We start from the raw sequence: 19,199 nt of genomic DNA, 5'->3' as shown, positions 1-19,199 counted from the left end.
AGTCCAGCTGAAGAAGGGATTTGTGGTTGTTTCATCCTTTATTTCAGGCTAAGCGCTGAGGCCAATTATATGTTGTAGATTTTATAGAAGTGACGTCTTTATCACAGTGACAGGCAAACAATAATAAGTTTGGTATTGAGCTGGTAGCTGCAGTTTCTTTCTCTTTAGGTCGATACACATTTTGTCAAGGATAAATGGAGGCTTGAACTAATGAGTACCTTTCAAGTGAAATGGGTAATTACTGTGTAAATCAGTCTGATTACTAACTTCTTAGTACAGCTTTTGATTGTGTTAAATATATAACATTAGCAGGCATTTAAGTGAATTTGAATACCTGCTACCTCCACCGACACTGCTCAGTTAAATATTTGAACATTTCATTTACAACATAGATTTTTGTATTTCCACGGTTTGTTTTCTTTCTGTTTTACTGTGGCGGTTTATTAAATTTAATGCGTAGTGTTTGCTCTCTGGGTTTACAATAAATAGTTTAGAAAAGATGCTTGAATACACTTTTGAATGAAAATATGGTTTGCACACTACAAGTCTCCAAACATTCCATTAGCTCCACTCTGTACAGCACGGAATCTGAATGAAATGAGAATAGCCCAGGAGATGTGCAGTGCAAGACGGACAATAACACAGATGTCTCATGTCGTGTGTGTGAGACACGACGCAGATGTCTCAAGTCATTTCCAGCATGACACAAATGTTGGTAATATGTTTTTGGACTTTGGGGACATCACAGAGACGACAGACATCCACATTCCACTTAGTGAATTAGCACCGAGGCGTCGTGCACTTAAACCTTAAATCTTCCTTTGATGATGAAGTTGAACTGACTCTGTGTGAAGCTGTTGCATTCCGTTGCAGTCTCTTGGTTCAACTGTCTCTGGATGGACTCTTAAATAACCCTGAGAGCACACTGAGTGATGTGTGTTTATGTGGTGGCAGGAGGGCGGAAGCAGATGTGTGTGAGAGAGGGTCAGAGCTGAGGCACCATCACAGGGTGCCTTTGTCTGGCTGCAGAGAATGTTAAAGGCTGTTAACACTACTCCGCACAGTCAAATGCTAATGCCTTTAGCTTTGGGGAGATAAATAAATGATGGTCCAGAACACACAGGAGAGAGAGAGAGAAAGAGAGAGAGAGAGAGAGAGAGAGAGAGAGAGAGAGAGAGAGAGAGAGAGAGAGAGAGAGAGAGAGAGAGAGAGAGAGAGAGAGAGAGAGAGAGAGAGAGAGAGAGAGAGAGAGAGACGGGTAAGACAAGGGGGGATTCTCGGTAAGCTGCTGTGTCCTCCTCTCCTCCAGCCTTTGCACTCGATGCTGCTGCTGCTGTAGGTGATGCTGCATGAGTGAGAGTGAGACAGATCAGGCAAAGAGGCAGGCAGGGGAGTGAGAGCGAGGAAGGCAGAGGAGGGAGGGAGGGGGGACTTAAAGGGCAAGAAACGGAGGGAGATTTAGATAGAGCGTGTAGCGTGAGTGCAGCAGGAGAGGCTGTGGATGGGAGTGGAGGAGAAGGATTGACTGGAAGCGCACACATGGGAGAGGAGAAAACCATTATTTCATGTGCTCAGTGTGCATGACTGAGGGGTGCAGCTGTCTGTCTGGATTGTTAGTCATCTCCAACACCACAGCCAGGCGAGCTGCACTGCTGAGCTCCAGAGGACGTACCAAGAAAAAGGCTGGGGGATAAAGGGCTGTGTGCAGAGGATGAGGAAGAGGCAATGTGGGCTCTATCTGTGTGATCGCTGTCCCCAGAGCCCATAGCCACCTGCACCGGTGCTGTTCCAGGCCGTTTTGCCTCGCTGTTAGGCAGCATCACTCAGTGTGATTGATACAGAATGAGCTCCAAGCACTCCTCCGACTGGATTCCGTACAGGTACTGTACCACATTCCTGAGAGCCCAGGAAAGGGCACAGTGTTTCGTTTGAGGCAGTGTGTGGTTGTGTGCGTGTGTGTGTGTGTGCACGTCAGTGCACGTCAGTGCCCAGTTGTGTGAGTGTCTAACAGGGAGATTTGATGGATGGTAACGCTGCATCAGCTCAGTAAAGCAGAGGGTCTATGTTTCTGTCTTAAATGCAAAAGTCAATTACAGAAATCAGCCTGAAGAAGTGTTCAGGTCTCAATCAAGTTCACAGGTAATCAACATTCATTTATCTTGATTATGATGATGATGATCATGTTATGCCTGTACGCTGAATGAATGAAATCACATCCACATAAGTCACATTGTCTTGAAAATCACAGTAGAAGTTCCTGCCTCTGGGCGCCTGTGTGCATGCATGTGTGAAAGTCTGAGCTTCACTGCATCAAACTGGGGATTCTATTCGTAGCAAACGTCTTGTGTTTGATAAATAACCAAACGCAGCATGAATACGCTGTTGCAGTCAAATCAAAGTCTGCTTTCATCATTCCAAGTGCAACTGTGCTGCCTCTTTCCTTCTAATTGAATACCCATCGCCATGGTTTCCCTGCTTTCTTTCATGCTATTGGCTCACGGTTGCTATAAGTTACAGTGGCGATCCATGAATTTCAGAAGGGACCCAGCATCAGGACGACAGCACAAACCCACCTGTGTGGGATTAGTTGTGGGTTTTGTTGTCTTTGTATAAAGGACAACTTCTGTAGCAAAATGAATTAAACTGACAAGCTTTACCGGAAATTAGAATGAAAAGAATGATGATTATAATGAGTTTAAAGGAGAGAATAGAGCTGTGAGTAACTTTCACAAGCCTTCTGTATCCACACGGCTCGCTTTGCAATAGAAAAGATGTAATAAAAGCTGAAATTTGAGAAGAGTAGAAATGTATCTAAATCAGACATGTGACACTGTCAGAATCCCAAAGATCCATGGAAAAGTCTTCTGTGTGTGTGAGTGGGACGGTGGCAGGAGAAATCGGCGGTTTCTCAATGAACGGTTTTCTCCATCCTGTGAAGCGCCCATGAAATATGTATGGGCCTCTGTGTGGAGTTGGGAGAGACAGCTGCACTGTGGCGCTCTGTCATCTCATTAGACTTCTACAGCACATGCATTCAGCATTCACACAAGTCAACAAAATGAATGAAACATAGTTCACACTGTTCAGCGTTAAGATTAGCATTTCTGTAGTAGATTGTCTGAGAATGAATCCACTGAATCCTGCACTTTGGGAGCTGAAATTGCAAATGCTTGACCAAAAGAAAAGATGAAATTGCTGTATTATTAAAATGCTTTTGCAGTTGTGTATTGTTTCATAAAGCTTTTTTCAGACGGTGATATTAGAGATTGGCTGAGGTAAGCAGAGTGGGGATCTGTTTTACGTTTCCCCGCTCTCACATTATGACAATATTAGCATCATTATTTACGTTTCCAAGCTGAGTTTGGGACGGCAAACTGCCCAGAAGAGATTCACCAAATACATTCAGTTTTGAGCTGCAGTGCAAGGACAACAATGATGTAGCATACAAATTGAATGGAAAAGGTTTCTCTTAGTGCATTTCTGAAATATTGGATCCAATTTGGCGGTGGACTGGTTTCAGATTGTAATTTCAGATAGAGAAACTATCATTTGTTGACCTTCTCATGCTGTGAGACCCGTCTGGTACACGGTTGACAGACCAGCATGTGACCCAGCAAATGTCTCCTTCGCTGGCTTACAGGGGATTAAGGTGTTTCCAGTATCTTCTAAGGTTTCCTGTAACCCTGGTTGGAGTGAGGGGAGGCTCTCCACAATAACAAGCTGGTTGACCTCCGCTGGAATATCTCTGTATGCATCTGCCTGTCTGATGCCTATTCACACACTTGATCATCCCGATTGCAGACATGAAGGGCTTTGTTTGTATGCTTGAGAGAGCGAGTGGGAAGTAAACACATTTTTATTGCATTTGTGTGGGCCTCTGTTGTGAAAGCAGACGTTGGTTGTGCAGAGCTACACATCGATGTGATTGTACTTCAGCTGCACGCCTCCTTCTGTAACACACCATCAATATCCAGTGCCTGATGAGTTAACTTGCCGAACTACCCGGTAACTTGTTCCCTGTGGTTTGGAAACGGCTCTTTCCAGTGATCAGGGTGAATTGTCTTCCACCAGGCACATGAGTCGTGCTCGAAGTGAAAGTGATCCAATAAATTGATAATACTCCAAGATAAAGCCTTCATTCGTCTATACCTGCTTATCTTGTACAGAGTTGCAAGGGGTTGGCTCCTATTATGGCTGTATTCATTATGCGAGAGGTGCTGCACACCCAGAATAGGTTGCCAGCCTGTCACAAGGTCGACACTTACAGGCACTCCTTCACACTTACATCTACACTTTAACAGGTTTTAATTCACCTGATCAGGAGGAAAACACGTCATTTTCCTCTCTGCTGTTTGTGCTCAGCAGGTGCTCTTCCAGATTGGAAGACATTTATTAGTTGAAATTAGTGGTTGCTCGGACACGACAGCAAGCCCTGAGTTAGGGTCAGCTGTAGTGTGTGGGTGTGTGTTGTGATGATGACTGCGGATTGTAATGCAATATTTTGCTCCAATCCAATCCAGATTTCCACAAAGGTGAGGGTGAGGGACCTGCAGTAACCAGAAGCTTCATCATTCTGCATTTTCCATGTTTCCTCAGATAAAAATGATTGACTTTTGTGTGAGGCTTCCTTAAAAGAACCAGACTACATTCACATTTCATATACGGTACATATCAAGTGGCCCAAATAGGTTTTCAGATTTTTTCGTACGGTATTTGGGCCACTTGTATATTTCATGGTTAATCTGATTGATTTCCTATCTGTGACTGAGACAGCTGGGTCAGATGAGAATTACCTTTCTGCACTAACATTTATCACAGCCTTCATCATTCAGCTTTGGCCCCTCACAGCCTGGACGGTGGACACTTACACACACACTCACAGACACACTTACAGACAGGCTATATGTTTATAAGATATGTATGAAGAAGCTTTCATCCAAGCTAAGATGGAGGGAACGTAGCGCCACCGAGCAGTTTGAGTAAGAAATGGCCAAGCAACGTTTCCATGTTGCTTATTTAATATAAGGACTGCAGCATCTTGTTTCTTTGAACCATCTTGGTTCACGAGCTACGACTGATTGGAATATTTGCAGCAATTGCTATCAAAGCACAAAAAACAATTAAAATCCAAATATGATTCAGAAAACGATTTCTCCTTTTATTTATGATGCCACAAACAGAGGCTGCAATAACGAGTAAACAAGTAATCTACCAAATTCATTCAGTCTGGACATTTTTCATTTCATGTCTTGCTGAATGCAGGGAAAGATACTTCACCCTTTCATCATTTTAATATGCATATGGCAGTAGAACACAAGAGACAAAAGCATTAGCAGTCTGAGGCCGGCACTCAAACTAGAATTGAATGAATAGAATGATTCTTCTATTAAAAGAAGAGGAGTACTTGTCGGACAGCAAGCATTTCCTGTCAAATGAGATTACTGGAAAAAGAACACATTTCCATTTGTCACACATCCTCTCCTCCTTTCATCTGTCATTCTTTTCTCCCTTCTTTGTTGACCTCCAGCTCTTCTGAGGGAAGCCTCTCATTACCCTTTTATAGGAAGCCATTTTTCACGGCCTTCTGAGACCCTGATGCACTGGAGGACGAACCAATCAGCCAGCCTGTCACCACTGATCAAACGCTATGGCAGTGGAAAAGATGCAAAGTGGGAGCAAAGAGCAATCGGGCCGTCGTCGCTATCAAATAAAATATGGAGGGAAAGACCATGATGAGATTAAAATCATCATAAATAGATGTCAGTGTCGTCTGAGTAACAAACCTAATTATGCAACTGTAAATGAATTGACTCTGGCATGTAAACATTGTGATCCTAGTAAGCGCCCACCACGCATTTCCTCACTTTACTCCAGTTAAACTAGGTGTTGTGTACATTCAGAGGAGGGAGATCCTTCACATCCCACCCATGCACACCACACTGTGCTGTTAACACGTTGATAGTACAATATTTTTGACACTTGCTGCTTTAAGGCTAACTGGCAAAAGAACTTGGAAGGATCATTATTCCTCCATGTGTCCATGACTGAACTAACAGATGGTCATACACACACACACACACACACACACACACACACACACATACACACACTGAAGCATACCAAAGGTTTTTTTTAAACAAGGAAAGTAGATATTAGATAACACGTCTTTCAAATAAGGTAAACAGAAATAGGGGAGGTTCTGTTAAAAAGCTTTGTTAATGGAATTCTGAATATGTTCTCAGACATCTTTGGTCTTTCTACACCTCTGTGCTGTGCTATACACATTTCATTTAAGCATGGTTATCACAATAAAGATATTTAGAGCTGAAACTATGAATTCATTAACCAATATGTATATATATATATATATCAGTTACTGAGGCTGCAGGGCATCAATTTTGTAAGGAACAACATTTGTGTCTCAAAGTAGTCGCGGGAATTGTTCGAACCCAATTCCCAGCGTCGCTCTTCACTGAGCTTTCATCACATTTTGTCATGATTTCATTTAAATGCCAAAGTCAAATTTATATACGTTTTATTTGGGAGAATTCTAATCCGACACTGTCAGAGAGCAAACCTAACAACAAGTGATGTTCAGTGATGTCTTTATGTATACAGGTTGGGGTAAGATGTTCTCCCTGATGTTTTGCTGTTATTTTTATGCTCATTATTTTGTGCTTTTAAGCCAGGAGGACATTTTGAAACCAAGTAATACAGAAACATTCAACATTGCCAGAATTTGTAGTTTTTCAATTTGAACCACTTCATTCTGAGCTCTTCCCCTCTCCTCGTGCAGCTGAAGTGTCACCTTATCTTGTCGTGTGTGCATGTGAGTTGTGTATCTAGTGTTCTCGTGACACATGCTGCCATCCATGTGTACACTGAAACTTGACACTGAGTAACACAATGATAACCGTTGTGTAGCACGAGTCCTTATCTCAAGCAAAAACTGACACAGGCCTGTTTGCTGCTGCCGCATAACTCAATCTCTTCTGGCACGGCCGTGTAAATGCACCAGCAGTCACTGTTACACGTCCCAACAACGTCTCCTCCCTGGACGCCGGCGGCTCGGCTCAGAGCTCCTTCCTGCCATGTGTGCCAGATCCCTGTAGCAGCTTTCTTAAATATGATTTCACAGACACAAAGATGGAATCCAATTGTCCCGTCAATCTGTCTATCTAAGAAGATCATAAATGTGTGTCATGAGCTAAATGCTGGCTCTCTAAGGACATGAAGCAGAGTTGAAGCACGTATTATAAGCTAAATGTAGACAGTAGCATGTTCAACAAGGCCTCATTTCCAGAGAGAGATCTTCTTCTATTCTGGTTTGTGAGCAGCGTTTTCAAATGTTCTTAGCGTCGACATGAGGCACGTGTGATTGGCTACAATCCCCACGTGGCGTTTGCTCGTCTGCTGCAGCTCTTCCTCACTGAGACATGTAAACAGAGCCCAGTGGCCCTCTGGGTTAGAAGCACTTGTAACCTTTTGCGCTGTAGAAAATCAAACATGGCATGAAACACTAAGAAAGAAAGCTATTCCATCATAGTAAACATGGTTGAACTGTGTGTGTTTTTGCTCTGCAGGGTGCATCTGTCTTATAAATGTGATATCTGTAAATTCCTCCACCTCAGGAATGATGAAATTATCAGCATGTGGTTGTAGTTCCCCAGTAATTATGAGCCTCATATGCACAGAGTAATATGGGCTTCATGCATTTTGAATGAGAGCAGCTCTTTCCACTCAGTGTCTACACGCTGCATTTCTGTGCTCCGCTCTATAAGCCCTCTTACAGTGAACGGTACATTTTGTTAAATCTTTTCTCCCTGTGAGTCCTGGTGTTGACTTTTTAGAGGTGGCTGAATGAAACACTTGGAGAAAATGTTGTACTAGTTTTACTGTGGGAACATTGACAGCCATCTGAAGACAATTTCTCAGCATTTAACCCTTTTCCTCTCTCTGTTCATGTCTTTGCAGCACATTAGACGATGAGGGCACCAACCTCCGACAGCAGAAACTGGACAGACAGGTGAGCCAGCAGGTGGTTACTGTGGGTTAAACTGAGCAAATTCCCTTGTAGTCTTCCCCTGACTGATTACTTCCACTGAGAAAAGTAGTCCCCCCTTCTTTAAGATTTAAGCAACCTTGAAGTGGAGATGTGTAGCCGGTGTTGATTGCAGTGTTAAAAAGAAGTGAAGGAGTCGTGGTGTTGTTTAATTAAACAAAGAATTAACAACATTCCCGTGATTTTGATCTGAAAACTAAATGAAATCCAGGGGTGGAGTGTCAGAAGTGTGTATTACAGAGAGACTTGTTAAAATACTGTCACAGGTATAAAAAACACTCAAAATGGTTTTACAAAATGCAAGCATATTAACAGGGAGGTCTTCATTAGTTTGGTAATGAGTGGCACTCAGCTAACTATCTACATCACTAAATTAATATTTTACAGTAATTGATGCAGTGCATGCATGTGGAGAAGGTGTGTGTAACTCTGCTGAAAGCTGTACATATCCATTAATATCTGTGTATAAAGCGAGCGCTGCTTGAGCAGAAGCAGAAGAAGAAGAGACAGGAGCCTCTGATGGTCCAGTCCAGCGTGGATGGGAGATCTCGCACTCGAAGGACCAAACAGAGCGAAGAGCAAGCTCCTCTGGTGGAGTCCTACCTGAGCAGCAACAGCAGCACCATCTACCACGGTAGGTCCACGGCTCTCGGCTCTCTTGTGTCACTCTGACAGTCTTTACATTTGTAACAAACTTCTGCGTATCGCTGTTGATGCACACAGAACAAATTGTGCTATTCAGACAGGCTTAGCTGTGCTTTCCCATCCTGTGCTGACAGCTCGGTTGTTTCTGCCAGCGAGCACTGGAACAAAACTGGTGTTAGGACGGGGATTAATTGATCCGGCTTATCACATGCAAGGACTAGAGCTCTCCAATCCCCCCCTTCTGAGGGACTTTTTCTGGGCTGTGGTCCACAGACTGTCACACTCAACTGGCTGGTACACAAAGAGAGAAAACAATATATCAACAAATATTACTGGATACTAGTCTAATATTCAGTGAATCATTGCAGTAAATACACAGATCAGGTTACAGAAACCTACTGACCTCATTATAGGTGTGTACAGAGACACACAGGGGTCAGTAGCTTTTTTTAAATCTGGGTCTGTGGATTATAAATTATGTCCACAGAATTTTCAATGTCCTTTTGCTGAGTTGAATAATAAACCAAGGATTTGCAAGCCGTACCCTCGGTTTCAGAATTGGAGAGCTTTACCAAATCATCTCTCTCACTCAGACGACGGCTTATTCTGGCATCGAACCAAAATAGACATGGCAAATTGGCAAAGGAAACCTAAATTCTGCAACTTCATCCAGACATGACTGGGAGTGCAGGTGCATGGGGGAGGGGAGATTATTTTTTTGTGTGTAACAGAAGCAAAGCACAGCGGTCAACGCTTGAAGAAGAGTCCCGCTAGAATGTGTGCAACATCAGATGAAATGCAAACACAAGCAATACAATGCATGAATGTTATTGTCCACTTTTCTTTTATATATAACCTGATGAACTTTTCTTTTTCGCTGCAATCAGCATAACATTTCTAATCAATTTAACACATTCCTCTTTTTCTGTTTCTCTCCTCTTCTTCCTCCTGTAACCTTTAACCCCTGTGTGCGGCTGGTCGTCCCCATCCGCGTGTTCAGTGCAAGAAGCTGAGCAGGAGGAGGTGAAGGCGATAGCGGACTCACAGCCGCCCCGCTCAGCCAAGAAGGGCAAAGCCTCAGCCAGCTCCACTCCACAGACAGGCAGCGCCAAGAGGGAGAGGAAGGGGAAGCACAAAGGTCAGACTGCCAGTAGCAAGACAAACAGACTGACTGACTGTAGATTTTGAGATTTCCGAAATTGTGTGTCTGGCCCTGACCTTAAACACGACTAGGAAAGACTCGCCCCATATTTAAGAAAAGGGAGGAAAGAAAGATGGATGGATGGAGAAGAAGGAAAGACAAATCCTTAGATGTTGACTGTGCAAACAAGAGCTGCACACAGGATGAAAATCTAATAATCTCAAACTCCTAAATCTACAAACCAGTCCACATCACAGCTTAGTGGAGAATGTTCTTTTCTTTTCTTATTATGCATTGAAATGAAGACATCAAATACCCACATTCCAATTAGTAGCAGCAGCCTGTGGTACGGTCCCATTCCTCATTATCCAACAGCTTCAGCTGGCTGTCAGATGGTTATTCTGTCCCCTTTTGCAAACCCTCAATAGAAGACAGAAGACAAAGCCCAGATAATTGTTTTTTCAAGCCACATCTCCACTGGCAACAGACATTATGGGGCATTATGAGGCTGCACTCTGAGCCTCTCTGGTGCTACGCTTGTCAGAACTCAATGATGATCTGAGTGCTGTCAGCCTGATGACAGACCACAAATAGCCCGTTTGACGGTCGTGGAGACATAAGTGCTGCAAACAGGATTGGAAGAGGAGAAAGTGAGCAGAACAATGGTCTAACTCAGCTTTAACATCTTTGTTCTTTTAGCCTTCAAAAACATTCAGTGTGTATCGTCTTTGGAAAGACTTTGTCCTAGAGGAAGAGTGAATACAATGATATCAGTCAGCACAGATGGGCCGCTCACTCTCTTCTCAGTCAAGTCTTTCATAGTTTATGGTATTTTGTTGTAAAGTCGACAGTTTTAAGTTTCCGCCATTTCAACTTGCAATTTTTTGACCAAGGACACTCTGACCCAGTGATCAGAGAGGAGACTTGGACCTGACCCAAAGTAGCACAGAGAATAATTAGACCACATCCACAGCGCGGTTGACCTGAACGTCCCTAAATAGAGAGAGAACACCAACATTGGCAGCAACATGACGCTTCAACAATTAACGAGCAGTTCTTCATCGGATCCTCTTGTTATTTTTCTGCTGCACTTCAGTTCTCCGTCTCCCATCATAAAGCACATTTTCTCCTGTGATGACGACTAAATTTAATTCAATTTAACACACTACATCTCCCAAACGACAGCATCATGGCTAACACCGCCAATACAACGGCTCCTAATTCTCTTATTGATTGCACCAAAAAAGTGCACAGTAATACACTAATACGCTTCCAGCTGTTAACTGCCTGTGACTTCTTCTGGACTCATCATCTTCATCTTATTTTGTGGCACTTGTATGATTAGAGAAGGAGACTGAAAAAGAGCACATCAGCTGCTTTAAAGCCCTAATGACCATCCAGTAATCTTGTGTTTGCGTGCTTGTAGCAGCAGGGACATTATGTTCTTTCCTTTAATAGGAGCTAATTGAATAAAAAAGACAGAGAGACGCAGTTACCAAAAAAATGAGATCAGAGCACAAAACACCCACATCCTTCAAACCGGAGAGGTAGATATGCAGACTTATTGAGCCGAGCGGAGACTTCAGACGTGGTTGTCTGATAGGATTTTGATGGCCAGCTGCTTAATTTCACTGTACTCAATTTCACTTTTATATGATTCTATTTTCTTTTTTGACTGAGATCAGATATGGAATGGGGGCAGTTGCAGAGTTGTGTCTATTTTCTTCTGCTTTGTTGGATTTCATGGTGTTTGTGGCTCAGCAGGGATAGATGGCCTGGCCTCCCACCAGGAGGACAGTCAGATCCAGATCCTGACTGTGGGTCGCCCCACCTCAGAGGAAGGCGAGGGGGAGCCTGTGATGAGCTGCACTCAGTCACACAGCAAACAGGATCTGCGGGTCACCATGCTTAAGAAAGGTACTGTCAGCGTGACTACTGTATGTGTACATGTGGAACAGAGTGGTTGACTACTGTAGCAGAAATACAAATGCCCGCTACAGTGTGAAAAGTATGAAACAATTGCCTCTTTTATACAACATTAATGTCATATATATATATCTCATGTGATTGCATCCCTTCAGTGGTCTAAAATTGCTAAAGACAGTCCAAAAGTCCTAAAGACATGAACCATGTTGTGTTTTGAAGTCATTTTGTCCTTGCCGCTGGAGTTGGAGTTGCAGTTCATCTGTTGCCCACTGACAGAAAGACTTTTTGCCATAGTCATTAACAGAGACACCATTTTAGTGTTCAAAACTGCAAGCTATACCATTATTATTGGTATAGCTGTTATTATGTGTCAGGTTTTAATCACTCCCAAACTCACTGTGACTGCTCTGACAACAACAACTCCCTGCCAACTAATAAATACTGTGATTTACTCGTAACGACTTGTTGTTGAATGTTTTGTTGCCTGTTTTTCTCTCGAGATGCCTGGTATTTACTGACTTAGTTTCTGGTGGTGCAGTAGAATGCTACAGGCCCACATACATATATATCCACCTACAAAGTCAAACACAGGACAGAAATAAACACCATGCAATTATGTGTGGCAAGCACAACCCAGAGACACGCACAAGAATCAGTCGACTGCGCTGCCATTTATCATGTAGATCCATTATGTTCACATTGACCCGTGAATGTGAAATCACTCGCCTACACCACACTTGACAGCTTGTGTTTTAAAGATCTCATTTATTGAAAACCCCTGTGGCTCTGCTGCCTGGTCAAATCTCTATTTTAAAGCCAACATGTGACCTATATGTAGTCACACACAGGTCTGGACTTGTGTCTTGTGTAAAGAAGCAAAGGTCTATTGCAGTATTTCTTGTTGCCAATTAACAGCTGTAGATTGAATTTCTATACCTCTGACACCTTCCTCTGTTTCTGCTCCGAAGGTATTTCCAGCAGTATGAATTTTGATGAAGAGGAGGATGACGAGGAAGAGATTAGCTCCAGTTCCTCGCAGCTCAATAGCAACACAAGACCGGGATCTGCCACAAGCAAGAAATCATGCAAGGTAAGAAGCACCATCATCGCTTTTTAAGATTATTTTACCAGTTGATCACAAGCACATAAATCTATATTGGAACTGATCCCTCATTTGGCCTTTTATTCCAACTATGTCCTGACTCAAAGTACAGTAATTGGGGCATTATAAAATACAATGTGAACCCAATTTCTCCAATATTAAGTTGTGATAATAGGTCACACAGGTCAGATAATGTCAACATCTCATCTTCTTCTAACTTGATGCCTCTTTTCATTCTTAAATCAGGAAAATGATTGAAACATGCGCTGCTGTTTTGCCCATAATCACCATGATGTCTTGGCTCATTCCACTCCTAATCTTTTCCCTCAGTCAATCTTCCACTCCGGCTTATTTTAGACACAGTGTGCTCATTCTCAGTCCCAGTGGAAGCGTTGAGCTCAGACTCATTACATTCTTCTAATGAAAGGAAACCTGTGTCGTCCTGCAGGAGGTGGCTTCAGCACCCACTCCCCCTGTCAGTGAACCTGCCATAGATGTAGACGACCTTGAAGAGTTTTCACTCCGGCCTGCACCCCAGGGTGTCAGAGTGAAGTGTAGAATCACCAGGGACAAGAAGGGCATGGATAGAGGCATGTATCCCACCTACTACCTTCACCTGGAGAGAGAGGACGGCAAGAAGGTAAGAAGGGAATCAGGGAATGAGAGAGTACAGATGTTAAAATTCCTTCCTGTATTTTTGACTAATTAGGTTTCTGGTACATCTCGCCATAGGTGTTCCTGTTAGCTGGCAGGAAGAGAAAAAAGAGTAAAACATCCAATTACCTCATCTCCATCGATCCCACTGATCTGTCTCGAGGTGGTGAGAGCTTCATTGGTAAACTGAGGTAAGTCACAATGTGGCAGCTCTCACTAGTTGTAGAATTCAGTATAAGGTTCCTTGTTTGTACAGTTTTACTGCCATTGCTATTTAATTTGTCAGTTTTATATTGTTTTATATTTGGTATCTTGAGTCGTATTGATTTGTGGCAACTGCAGTGAAGAGGACTGTCATGTTGCAGGGGCTGAGCCTGAAAGTAAATGAGTTTCCACCATTGGGTATTGGGACTCACCTTTAGTTAGAGGGTGAGGAGTTTATACATCAAGCAAGCTTAGAACCTTTGCTGTTTAGAGTTGATAGAGGCCATCTAAGGAGGCTATGGCGTCTAATGAGGATGCCTCCTGGACGCCTCCTTGGGGAGGTGTTCCAGCTGGAAGGACAACATGAGGAAGACCCAGAATACAGAGGAGGGATCATGTATACATCACATCTTCAGGTCCCTCTGGAGGTGTTGGGGGATTTGCTGAGCATGCTGGCTCCATGATCAAGACCTGGATGGAGTCTTTTAGGCGTTACATTCAGTGTTCATATACATTCTTAAAACCAGCCAGCACTGCAGATGCACACTGCACATTTTCAAATGAGTGCAATGAAATTCCCCATGCACTGCAGTGCTTTTATGGGAGATTCCTCTGCTTCTTAATTAGGAGCAAAGCATATAAATGATACACTGCTACTCTGGAGCAGAAACACACTCATGCTTTGTCTACACGGAGCAGCATGCTGATACTCCACAACACCATTCATTTCTAAATTTATCACCAATTATTTTATTCTAGTTTTCATTTTATAATGGTAAATAGCTTATTTAAGTAATGTTCAACCTTTAGTGATTCACCACTCTGCAACACAAGACTAGCTGTATTACTGCAATACGCCTGGTAGGGAGGGAGATAGCATCAAGAGTGTGTTTGTGGCTGCGGGGGTTTAATCCAATATGGCTCTGTGCAGCCTTTAATCTTCAGAGCCGGCCAGAGCATTGGTCGATGCGCTGCTTAAACCTCCGCAATCACTGTCCCACTTGAATGATGGAGAGCTCGATTTAAATGAAACTGACCTTTCAAGTAGTGCTTGTCAAGGCTCCTGGAGAAGGTTATGCTAAATGAGGTCTTGTACTATTAGAAGATCTATAAATGGTTCTGTACACAGGTTGTTTTTACAGCAAGGAGTTTAAAACACAGATATCTAGATTTGTAAAAATAAGAGTTTGAAAGAGTTAACCAGAGTTCTGATATGTAAAATCATATTTTTACTCTGCATCCCAAGTCACATCAATCAAACGTTGTGTTATGTGTGTGTTTGAGTTAAACGTTTTCTGTTTTGTTTTATCTCTTTGACTGATGTTACTGGAAATGCAATTAGCTTGGTGATTGACGCAGATTTAGATGAGATGAAAATCAATATTTTCACTTTATTGTATGTGACTAGTGTGTGAGGGAGGCAGTAGTCGAGTGGGTAGAGCTTCCGCTTAAGAACCGGAGGGTTGCCAGTTCGAGTCCCTGCCGAGGTGCCCCTGAGCAAGGCACCGAACCCTCAATTGCTCCCCCCTCTGCGAAGGGTGGTGATATAATGTAATGTAAGTCGCTTTGGATAAAAGCGTCTGCCAAATGATCGTAATGTAATGTAATGTAATGTAATGACTAGAACAACTTGTTTGTTTGATGTTGACATTGTCAGATCCATTTAGAAGTCGTGCACTGATACTGAAAGCACAAAAACACACAAACAATGGGCGGCTGTGGAAACCTGTTTACCAAATGTCTCGTCTGTGTCTCAGCTATCGATTGGCAGTCCCTCTCTTCTTCATATTGTGGGATTATCACATGGTGTTAAAGTTGAGTTGCCGACTTGGACCAGACATTCTACCCATAAATGTTGCGGCAACTGAACTCTTGCTGACCAAATTAAAAACAGTGGAAAGCCTGATGGGTGCTAGCATGTATGGAACAATGCAGCTGTGCCTGAGGAGGATAGGGGGAACAGAACTCTGATTCTACAATGTCAGGAACTATTGACTCAATTTCCCTGCTGTTGAGATAGAGCTTCATCCTGCATAATAAATGAATAAAACCTCCTTCCTTTCATCATGTGTGTTTTTGTGCATTAGCCTTGGATACACATCATTACCTAATGGTGGTATGCTATGCTATTACCAGCTTTGTGAGGGCAAATTAAACCTTTTAATCAGTTTCAATCATTCTGTTCAAGTGTGTTGTGTTTTCTCTGCAGGTCTAACCTCATGGGGACTAAGTTCACCGTATATGACAGCGGTCTGAACCCGATGAAGAGCACCACCAGCCTGGAAGCTAGTAACCTGCGCCAAGAGCTAGCAGCCATTTGCTATGTGAGTTCAACTGCAACAGTATCTGTCAGGCTTTTTGTTTGATGTCAGAATAGGAAATCCAGTAATTTGAAGATAAACAGATCATTACCCTGCGGATAAAAACACTCACTGGTTTTCTAAGCAATAAACTCTAAACGATCCGGTTACATATTCCTAAAAGGAGAACAGGAAATGGAAATGCTCTTAAATTTCACTTTGGTCGGAATGAAGTTAATATTCTACGTTGGTACAACATTTTCTTATCTAACTAATCTTGCCACGAGGGTCGACCGCGATATTTGATGCTCCAGATTGATCCGAATTCAGTTGCTGTGGTACAAATGTTCTGTAATTATTATATAGTAGTTATATTTCCTTCTGCTCTTCAGGGTAAATGATGAGGATTGCATTTCATGACCTTAGTTATATTAAATTCATGTAATCATGGTGTTGACGGACCATAAGCATATCATATTGTATTAGAGGATGTCAATGTTACTGATATGAGCTGCAGTATCTCTATATGCCAAGATTAAAGAAAAGGATAGAAGATTATTTATTATCACCGTGTTTAGAGAATGACACATCACATGTTATTACAGCTTTGTGATCATACCTATAATACACCTTTATTGTCTTTTCAATCAAGGAAACCAATGTCTTAGGATTCAAGGGCCCTCGCAAAATGAGTGTCATCATTCCTGGAATGAACATGGATCATGAGAGAGTGTCAATTCGTCCACGGAATGCAAGTGCAGCTGATCTCTCAATAACTGCCTTCAGTACACTCTGATCTCTCCTCATACTTGTGGTCTGTTGTCTAAAACTTTTCTCTTCTCTCAGGACCATGAGTCATTGCTGGCAAGGTGGCAGAACAAGAGCACGGAGAGCGTGATTGAACTTCACAACAAAACCCCTGTGTGGAATGATGACACACAATCCTATGTGCTAAACTTCCACGGCAGAGTCACTCAGGCTTCCGTCAAGAATTTCCAGATCATTCATGACAATGACCGTGAGCTCCATATTTACTCAATTAAATTCAACTAGATGAGAGCATTTTCCTGTTCTGCTGTCAGCTGGGTTGATTGGTGTTGCAGTGGGTTATGCCTATGAAAAGCTGTCATAACACTGAGCTGGTTTAGTTCCCAGTTAAGTCTCTTTAAATGGCTGTGGTTTTTACAGGCACGGTCTTACTATAGTTCTAATATTGTATATTATGTACTGACTTTTGTTGCTACTGATGAACATTATTATGTGTTCTGTTAAATCAAAGGCACCGCTTCTCTCTGAGTGAGAAACCAAGTTCATATAGTTTCTCAGTTGTCCTTACTGAGCATCTAAGGACTAAAACCCACAACAGCTTTGAATTCATATCACAGCGTTTTTTAAATGTATTGATGGTGTGATATGATATTTGTAACAAGTGTGTCACATTACATGGATTTAGACTCATCCTGCACGTTTCCTCATGTTTGTCCTCTGCAGCTGACTACATCGTGATGCAGTTTGGCCGTGTAGCAGAAGACGTCTTCACCATGGACTATAACTACCCAATGTGTGCCCTGCAAGCCTTTGCTATTGCTCTTTCGAGCTTTGACAGCAAGTTAGCGTGTGAATAGCCCCCTAGCCTGAAGTCCCAACTGTCCTCTCAACAAGGGCTGCAGTTTAGGTAAACGCCAGGTTGCTTTGACATCTCCAGTCACTCACTACCCTGGAAACCCTGCATATCCAACATGTTTTGGGACTCATGCTTTGTGTGTGTGTGTGTGTGTGTGTGTGTGTGTGTGTGTGTGTTTGGGGGGAGGTGGGTTGGTCTTGGTCAATGGGGGGAACAAGCACAAAGAGTAATCCACTATCAAGTTTGTTTTTCTAAATTTATTTTGAAATGACATTACAAGAAAACACACTGTACACCTTTATGTAGTAGTTAGAGAACTCTTAACATTTCTAACTAAGTTTTAAAAGTTATCTGGACTTTTAAAACGATCAATCGCTTCCTCAAGCATGAATCCTGCTCATCCAGCTACTTAATTGAAACTAACATGCATGTCATGATATATTTATTTTGTTATTTATGTATTTATTACATATTGATTTTTGTTGGTGTTCTCATGTTTGCATCAGTATTGGCTCTGTTTGGCCAGAAGCACATACATCTCTCATTTCCACACAAAACAAAGACTTGGACATGAGCGGGGCAAAGTCTGTGTTCCCTGTACAATATTATGTCACCGTGTCAAGAATGTGAATGTATAGGATGATGGTGCACTTTACTCTTAAGTCTGTAGTGGAGGAGATCTAGCTGTACATACTTTATTGTGCCTTTTGAAGACTAATTCCAGTGTTACGCTTTGGCTGTCAAATGAGCTGAGCTTGAATTGGTCTTGTGTGATTCTTGCCTAACTTGCATTGGGGATGTTTCTCTCTTGTTATTTCAAATTCAGTTATCAAACGCACAGCGCATTCAGATTGACTTGGCAGGAAGCTGCAGTTGTGAAACCACCAAAAGATCAGAATCCAGCATTGTAGCGATCTCATGTTGGAACATACAACTCATGACACTTATGAGGTCGATAGTTATTTACAGCGTAGTCGTGTATCGATCAGCAGATACAACATCCGAGGCACTCAGGCTTAAAGTTGTGCTCTTATTTTGTCACGCCTCCGACCTAAAGACAAACTGCCAGCAGAGCAAACACGACACTGAGACTCTGCTACTGCTCACACACTCGCATACAAACCATAGACACTCTTTGCATTTTGATTTGATTGTTCCACACTGATGTTTCTTATGTTCCTCATCATGACTGGCGGTAAGTTTCTATATAATGTGGATTGAAGTTTATGGCTGTTTTTATGCGAAATATTATTCCTCTTGCTCTTTATGGGGCAAACTTGTTTCTCAAATCTATGATATTTTGTATTTAATAATCATAAAAAAATGCTGAATGAAAGCAAAGAACAATCTCTGATACCGCTCTTGTTACTGTGGGTGAGGAGAGAATCTTGATCAAATGTGCTATTCTTGTACCTAATTGTGTTCTAACTATTTTAAATTTCTATTTTAAAATTGTTGATACTCTTGCCGTAAAGTCAGCTTTTCATACATGTGTCCGGGAACCAAAGGTTCTTTCACGTTGTGTTTTAGTGCTCTTATTG

General features: G+C 42.4%; 1 protein-coding gene across 2 annotated transcripts; it reads left to right on the top strand.

Moving 5' to 3' along the window:
* Window positions 1-1,842: 1,842 nt before the first annotated feature.
* tub (TUB bipartite transcription factor) lies at window positions 1,843-17,789 on the top strand. 2 transcript variants are annotated; one of them, XM_076156113.1, is made up of 12 exons: window positions 1,843-1,880; window positions 7,975-8,026; window positions 8,534-8,696; window positions 9,708-9,845; window positions 11,610-11,765; window positions 12,743-12,864; window positions 13,325-13,516; window positions 13,609-13,721; window positions 15,944-16,058; window positions 16,687-16,785; window positions 16,881-17,052; window positions 17,526-17,789. In XM_076156113.1, exons 1-12 carry the CDS (start codon window positions 1,843-1,845, stop codon window positions 17,657-17,659), a joined length of 1,494 nt encoding a protein of 497 aa, XP_076012228.1. In that variant the 3' UTR covers window positions 17,660-17,789. The 2 variants fall into 2 exon arrangements, with proteins under 2 accessions (XP_076012228.1, XP_076012229.1); XM_076156114.1 differs by lacking the exon at window positions 11,610-11,765.
* The last annotated feature ends 1,410 nt before the right edge of the window (window positions 17,790-19,199 follow it).

This window comes from Genypterus blacodes, unplaced genomic scaffold (assembly GCF_046128005.1).
Source record: "Genypterus blacodes isolate CSIRO-AG114 ecotype Tasmania unplaced genomic scaffold, CSIRO-AGI_Gbla_v1 ptg000067l_1, whole genome shotgun sequence".
In the NCBI taxonomy this organism is placed as follows: Eukaryota; Metazoa; Chordata; class Actinopteri; order Ophidiiformes; family Ophidiidae; genus Genypterus; species Genypterus blacodes.
Note: the sequence above shows the minus strand (reverse complement) of the source record. Positions and strands in the feature narration are given on the sequence as shown.

What these genes read in the sequence shown, in the direction of transcription:
- tub (XM_076156113.1), top strand. Translation starts at nt 1,843, where the DNA reads ATGAGCTCCAAGCACTCCTCCGACTGGATTCCGTACAG. An exon ending in CAAGCAAGAAATCATGCAAG is followed by an intron (nt 12,865 to 13,324) that starts GTAAGAAGCACC and finishes GTCGTCCTGCAG; the next exon opens with GAGGTGGCTTCAGCACCCAC. An exon ending in AGCTAGCAGCCATTTGCTAT is followed by an intron (nt 16,059 to 16,686) that starts GTGAGTTCAACT and finishes TTTTCAATCAAG; the next exon opens with GAAACCAATGTCTTAGGATT.